We start from the raw sequence: 7,283 nt of genomic DNA, 5'->3' as shown, positions 1-7,283 counted from the left end.
CGTAAATAAAGATATCCCCAAGGTGCATACAAGTTGGAGCCAAAGAAAATTGGGCCTAGTGAAATCATGAAGAGGATAAATGACAGTGCCTATTAAATGGAATTGCCAATGATCTGGATATTGGTCTCATCTTTAATGTTGTTACAGTCAGTCATACTCACTCAGTTGGGACTTGTGATGGGCAAGAAGATGAACAAAAAGAGATGGAAGATGACAATATTAGACTCAACATTTGCCAAAGAAGACAAGAAAGCAAATTGAGCAAGTGTTAGATGCCAAATTGATGACAACCCAATTTGGATTTTACAAGTGTTTTGTTGAACCAATAACACTAGGGTGTCCAAACTTTTCAAGACATGGAGAGGATGATGCAGAGCATTTACACCAGCAACCAACCCACGTTTAGTTGGTGGGGTGACTATTGAGGTGTTTTTGGAGCTGTTTATTGTTGTTTTATCCATCGGTGTGGTGCTAGTGTTTGACTAGTCTTGCTAGCTAATAGTTATCTTTAAGTTCGTCTTTTTAAGTTGAGTTTGTACCGCCTTGTAACCTGATAAATACGTATGCCAAAATTATTTATTATTTATAGCGAAAATCGGCGTGTGTTTTCAAATCTGATTATTATGTTGGTTTAATATCTTTAAAATCTCTTTCTTGTTTTGGTTACGGCTGCTTTTGCATGAACTCTAACAGGACAAACCATTTCTTTTCCTTCTAATAACTAATTTGCAGGTTTAAGAAGAGTGATTTACATCAACATTAAATGGCAAGCTTACTTACAATGATCAAAATTAGTTGTTGTAAGATCTTTTGTGACAAATTTATATATTAATCAATTTGAGATCTATAGCAAATTATGAGATTTACATACTTAGATTTATTCCATTATGTTGTGATTAGCAGAATCATTTGGTAAGCAATTCGAAACAGATTTTCATAGTGTTTCTTAGTAATGTACAATTGAGTGTTATAAATATATATATTAATATGTTTTGCTGATTTCTATTTGTGAACTTATTGTTAAAGTCTACTGCGTTTTGCTAACCAAATGAATCTGCTGATCACAACATAATGGAATAAATCTATGTAAATCCCTGTGACAATGCATGAGTGAAAAAGGAAAGGGAAATTAATAATAAACATCCCATTAAAAAAAAAATCGACACAACAATGCTCAATTTTTAGTTATCCCTAATACAAGAGGGAAAAAGATAAAGCTAAAATATACATTCCATAAATCATATATGTGAATTCCTGTGACAATGGATGAGCCAAGACTGTAATTTACATTCCAGTAGAAATAATTTCAATACTAAACATGATTTTTAATCCCTCATCGAAGAGGGAAAATGATACATTGAAATATGCATTCTCTTAAAGATCCAGAACGAAACAGACAAATCTGATGCCTAAAACATAATGCATATTAAGAGCCAAGACATTGAAATATGCATTCTCTTAAAGATCCAGAACGAAACAGACAAATCTGATGCCTAAAACATAATGCATATTAAGAGCCAAGCAGTGTAGTCTCCAATTCTGAACTTTTTTATTCAGTCAAATTACAAGAATATGAAATACAAAAAATTCAAGGGTACCCAATTATGAGCACAGCAGTTGTACCCTCCCCAAAATGTGAACATTATAATTATTTATCCTCATTCCAGTTACAAGAATATCAAGAGCAGCCAAATCTAGCACTCTGTAAGGAAAAGCACATCAAGGAGCAAACTATTTTAAAATACAAATATAATACACCACCCCCACTTGCAAAAGCAACACAACACACCATCATAATTTGATGCTCTTCTTTGCATAAACTATGTCCACGCCATCAAGCATTGTTGGTTCTGGAATCCTGCATAATCTAGAGGTGGTAAAAATGTGCTGAAATTAAGTGAGGTGCTTACATTCTGAAACTACCTATACTAAATGAGTAACAGAAACAGTTCAGCAGTGTCACTGACTACAACAAATATCTAAACCATCCATAGGACATGATTATTTAATGCATTTTTGTCCATATGATCATTTGCCAAATGAATTTCACAGGATTCTAATTTAATATGACTCTGTCCTGACATAGTTAAGCAGTACCAGAAAACTATTGTTAGAAACATTTTGACCAATTATCTATTTTGAATTTTTAAATACAGTGAATTGAGAGAAATCAAAACTTCTGCTAGGAAACAGAGCTCCCTGAAACATTTTGGCTTCAAGCAATCTTGAACTGATGGAGTTAGCACTGTTTGTCATGGTTTCTTGTTGATACTTGTGTCTTCGAATTCTTTCATGGACTTCATATGTAATTCCAGTCAAAAGTGTTTATCTATAATCATAAATGGTTCTATAAGTCCATTGTTTCTTTCTCTACAGTTTTTGTTCCAAATCCGTAACAATAGTTATTTTATATAAAGCTTCCGTCGTGGGTTTTTATCTACTTTGCCTGTGACCCCTCTTAGGATACACAAGTAATCTCCATTAGTTTAATAAACTATTGTTGAAAGATATTTTTTTGGATTTGACCATTTCACTAATAAAAGAAGAAGCATGTTTAATGTGACTAATATATGGTGAAACAGGAATGGTGATTTGATAAAACATTTAATGAGTGGCATCTGCTTGCTGCAGCTTCAGTTGAGGATATTCTACCTTCTTTCGAATACTTCAATTGGAAACACAGTTGTGAATTTCATTAGACAACTTTTTTTAATGCTCTATTATTGCATGTTGATATGCTCTTAACTTCATTCAGCTTAAATAGAATAGATATTTGCAACACCTATAAAATTGGATCTTGATATGCCCTTTTGATGAATATGAATTTCCAGATAGGGCAGAATGTTGTAAATGAGTATGAAAGGTTCCTAGGTCACAATAACTTTAGTAGACCACAATTTGAAGCCAAAAAAAATCAGGAGAGAATTTGATGTAATTGAGCACGAGTTTCAGAAATAAAATGCATTCGAAACACAACAAGAAAACTTTCTAGTAGCCTAAAAACAGCACTAGGAAATTATAGAGAACGTACTGCACTCTTAGTTGGGATCTTCACTAGAATCAAGAAACTTTTCCGGCATGTCTATCACTTTCCTGTTTGCTTGATAATGCTCTTTCCAATCTGACCTCAAAAGGTGTAGAATCCCAGCTAACCTTTTGATCCTAATTAAGGGAATTCATTATTCTATAGAGATGTTTTAAACCACAAAGATAGGATAATAATAATAGAATAAAGTAATGAAAGAAAAGGATAAATAATCATACCTCTTTATATTTATTTGTGGAATTTGCTATTCCCCGCTTGTGATCATCCCACTTGGAAGGGGATACAGATTGCTTATCATTCCAATGGGTGGCAACCAGCCCCATAATAGGTCTCTCATCAAGATCTTTACTTGAAGGTGACCTTCTAGGAGATATGTGATCTGAAGATGCTTCTTTTATGCTCTTGATTGACAAAGCTCCTAGAATAGGCCTGTCATCATAATTCCTTGAAGGTGACCTTGAAGGCGATGATCTCCAGTTTTGTGCTTCGCCTTGTGGGGATTGCAGCCCTGAAGCACCTAAAACTGGTCTGCTATTTGTCCTCAGGGTAGAAGATGATCCTGAAGCCATTGAATTCTGCCCTGTAGCTTCCTGCTGCTTTTGAGATTGCAAATCAACCCAATGTTTATTTAGCTCAGATTCCATGAAATGTTGTCTTGAAGGCATCTGTCGAACTTCGGGCAAGTTTTCTTTGTTGTCTCTTTCTCTGTTCTGAATAGCTTCGGTAGGCTTTAACCACTGTGAAAGGCTTGTATCCACGCAAGCTGCATCAGGAGGGCTTACATCCTCAATGACAACTTTTGAATTGGTTCCATGTTGTGACGTAAATGTTTTAGGTTGTTTAAAAACTGGCTCATCACTCGAGGGAATCAGTTTTCTCCTTTGGCTGGATTCTTCCTTTATTTCCATAATATTTTCATATTTTCTATGTTCCAAGGAAGCTACTGGATAAATGTTTTCCTTTCTTGCTGAAACTGGTGCTTCAATATGACTATCATGTAGAAAATCTTGGGCCATTTCTGTAATTGCAGACCTTGCTTCAACTCTCTGTTTTTTGGAAGGTGATGACTTTGGGTACAAATCACCCTTAGATTGATTATCTGGCACCTCAAAATTCTCTGTCAATAATTTGCTAGTTTCATAGAAGTCCTTGGTATTTCCAAAACCATCAGTCCTAGAATCTTTTTTAACCTTTCTCCACTGAGACAAATTCTCCACAGGATTCAAAACTGGATAAACATATTGAGACCGGATTCTAGCATTATTATTTACAGAAGCATTCTCAAAATCCTTTGAACAACCTGTCCATGAGTGTTGCATCTCATCAGCGGGCTTTACAGGTGAGGACTTCAACGGATAGTAACTTAATTTCTGATTTGGTGATGATTGGTTCCCTGGAGTAACAACTTCAAACTGCTGGACATTTCGAGGTACGCTCCTTACTTCTGTTTCACTTGATGCATAGGATTCATCAGTATCCGAATAGGAATCATATTCTTCCTCATCACTGCTACTCTCATAGTTTTGATATCTAGAAACTCTTATCAAAGCAGGTGTTTTAATTTCAGATGCATTTGACCTTGATTCTTCAGCTTCATCTTCATTTTCATCCCCAGTTACTACAGAGGACCTTGTTTCCTTTGAAGCTGAATCATACTCACTACTAAGATTGGCACTCTGTCCAGAATGAGAGGCGTTGCTGATGGTCCTTTCACTTCCAGTGCAAGAACAACTGTATGATTGAGATCTCTCAGAAAGAGTGCATTGATCCTCATCTTCTTCATCTAATGTATAGGACCCTTGAGATACAGAAAGATCTGAGATTGAATCATAGCTGTTCCCTTCGTCTCCAGGATTGGCAGACTCGAAAGAAGCAGATGGAGTTTCGGATGCTAAATCAAATCTAACCTTTTTCCCTACGGACTGAGTACTATTACCATTCCTGCAAGATATGATAGCTATTCTTTTCAGCCTATTTACCATTACTCACCAAAGCATGAAAATGGCAGTGAAGTATTGGAACTGTTCCTAAAGAAAACAAGTCATTCAAATAATGTTACATCTCTCTGTAGATAAGCATACTTAGTGCATACCTTGAACACATTGTGTTTGAATCCGCATCCTTCTGCTGTGACTTGGAAGGAGAAGCTTCATTATCAGCAACCTTGATATCAATTGCAATAGGTTTGGTGACCTTCTCAATTGAATATTTTGCTTCTGATAAAACTGATTTCTCAGTGGACATGCAAAATGATTGTTTACTAGTAACAATCCTTTTGTCATCATAATCAGAATGGTGTGAACTCTGTTCAGCAATTACAACCATTTGTGTTTTCGACATGGGAGACTCTCTAAATTTTCCATGACTTCTAAGATATCTCACCTGTTGAAATAAATCGAATACTAGAATCATTTTTTATTATTCTAACAGATATAATTTTTTCAAACACCATTTCACATTAAGAGCATAAAATTACGGGCTCCCAAAAACATCGGCGTTAACTGATCTCATAATATCACAATGCTCTGTACAAGACTTTTACACTAAAGACATTTTGATTCCTCCAAGGAAATCTTGCATTTATTCTCATATATAACGTGCATACTAGAAGGCGTGTAAGTACCCTGTAAAGCCCTGAATTTATCTTTATTGAAATAATTATACTTCAAGCTGTGATTCTTTTCAAAAAATAATCATTCAATCCCCTAAATTTTATGTTCTTTCAAGTAATATAAGATGCGTTTCATTAAAAGCAAATGGTTACGTTGATATATGTGTGTACCTGATTGCTGAACTTTTCGATATCCTCTACCTCCTTGCCTATTGTTCTGTTCAGCTCTGCAAGCTCTGAAACAAGCTCACTCATGTCCTGAAGGGGATCCTTGTTGTCACAAGGAATTAGTTTCTCTTCGGCCTCATCAACATTATTTTCATAATTATTAGACCTCTTCACAATAGGAACTTCTGCTGGAGCAACCAGCTGCTGAGTCCATCTGAGATTCGCCCCTTTTCTTCTATGCAAGGTTTCCGGTTTCTTCTGATCAGAAATCACTGCAATGCACAAGCGTAAGGACAACTTTTTCAGTTGTGAATCTCCTAAACCTAATTTTAAGTGGTAAGAAGCAAATGGGTTCTTGATGCTCCATAGCAAACAACAGAAAGCACCTTACCCTCAAAGAGCTGAGAACTGGGTGCCTGAGTTACCACAGCAGGATTATTCAAACCAGCAGCTAGAGCTCTATTCTTCAAAGCTGAATGTTCCTGAAAGATTGGAGAAGAAGAGAGAACAGGACAAAAAGTTCAAACCCTTAAAAACCCAAAAGAGACGATCAAACAGATACGAACGAAAAAACGATGAACCGGAAGTAGTAGGACATACCCTGCACCTAGGAGGGCTGGTTCTTGCAGCTACGTACAGATTCTTGCGCTTCTTCTCTCGCTTGCGGAAGCAGGTAAAGAAGCACCCCATTACTGTGGTATTTTTAGCACAGGATAACCCAACAACAATCTGATCTAACCAGCTGATATCAAGGCTTGATTCAAGCGAGCCTAAGAGCCTATTTCAATGGGATTTAGGATGCCCTTAAAGAGCCGAGAGGCAGCTCCTGCATTGGATTCTTGCTTGTATTGGGTGGGAGAAGGCAAGAGAAGAGAGAAAACGTTAGATTTTAGAATACAATAAAAAGAAATCATGCTGAACTTTGAACTGAAATGATGTGGGAAATATGACCGTTGGAGTTAAAGCAGAGATTAGCTGTTGTGAAGAATAAAGCTTTTGAGTGAGAGGGCCCCAATATGATGGGCGTTACTCTTTTTACCATGAATGCCCAAATGGTTTACACATTTTTTAATGTCTGCTATTATGTTCATATCCTCGGGATTTGCAAATTAAATCATCTGAGTTCTATTATTTTTTGTTCTCATATGATACTGCAGTTGGCATAGAAGGAGCAACCCAAAAATATTAGCTGATTTTACGACTGACAGACTCGTCACGGGCAGCTAAGCCTAGAGCTTATCAATTTGAGAAAGAAATATACTAGCACTTGCACCAAAAGAGGTGGAAGTGATACGCTGAATTAGATTCAAAAGCATACATAAAGATTTACATAACAAAAAATTGTCAAGCTTCAAACAAGTATCAATATATGTGTCATTCTTGTACAGTGTTTCATGAATTAATAAGCAAAAAAAATTTTATGAATTGAAGAATGAGGATAATCATATATCTCATTTC

At 36.1% G+C, this 7,283-nt stretch overlaps 1 protein-coding gene across 5 annotated transcripts; it reads right to left on the bottom strand.

The window, feature by feature from the left end:
• Positions 1 to 1,527: 1,527 nt before the first annotated feature.
• On the bottom strand, positions 1,528 to 6,832 carry LOC149552010 (uncharacterized). 5 transcript variants are annotated; one of them, XM_089787490.1, is made up of 7 exons: positions 6,426 to 6,832; positions 6,217 to 6,307; positions 5,829 to 6,097; positions 5,139 to 5,428; positions 3,265 to 4,987; positions 3,032 to 3,162; positions 1,528 to 1,858 (listed from the first exon to the last, which is right to left on the bottom strand). In XM_089787490.1, the coding sequence occupies exons 1-6, from the start codon at positions 6,513 to 6,515 to the stop codon at positions 3,061 to 3,063; spliced, it is 2,565 nt and encodes an 854-aa protein (XP_089643616.1). In that variant the 5' UTR covers positions 6,516 to 6,832; the 3' UTR covers positions 1,528 to 1,858; positions 3,032 to 3,060. The 5 variants fall into 5 exon arrangements, with proteins under 5 accessions (XP_089643616.1, XP_089643617.1, XP_089643618.1 ...); XM_089787491.1 differs by having other exon boundaries at positions 1,528 to 1,867; positions 6,426 to 6,721; XM_089787492.1 differs by having other exon boundaries at positions 3,032 to 3,153; positions 6,426 to 6,721.
• Positions 6,833 to 7,283: the final 451 nt, after the last annotated feature.

Source organism: Cupressus sempervirens, chromosome 6, assembly GCF_028749045.1.
Source record: "Cupressus sempervirens isolate cs-2001-9-10 chromosome 6, ASM2874904v1, whole genome shotgun sequence".
Classification (NCBI taxonomy): Eukaryota; Viridiplantae; Streptophyta; class Pinopsida; order Cupressales; family Cupressaceae; genus Cupressus; species Cupressus sempervirens.
This window is presented reverse-complemented; position numbering and strand designations above follow the sequence as displayed.

What these genes read in the sequence shown, in the direction of transcription:
- LOC149552010 (XM_089787490.1), bottom strand. Translation starts at nt 6,515, where the DNA reads ATGGGGTGCTTCTTTACCTGCTTCCGCAAGCGAGAGAAGAAGCGCAAG. An exon ending in CCAGCCCTCCTAGGTGCAGG is followed by an intron (nt 6,308 to 6,425) that starts GTATGTCCTACT and finishes CCAATCTTTCAG; the next exon opens with GAACATTCAGCTTTGAAGAA. An exon ending in TCAAACACAATGTGTTCAAG is followed by an intron (nt 4,988 to 5,138) that starts GTATGCACTAAG and finishes CATATCTTGCAG; the next exon opens with GAATGGTAATAGTACTCAGT.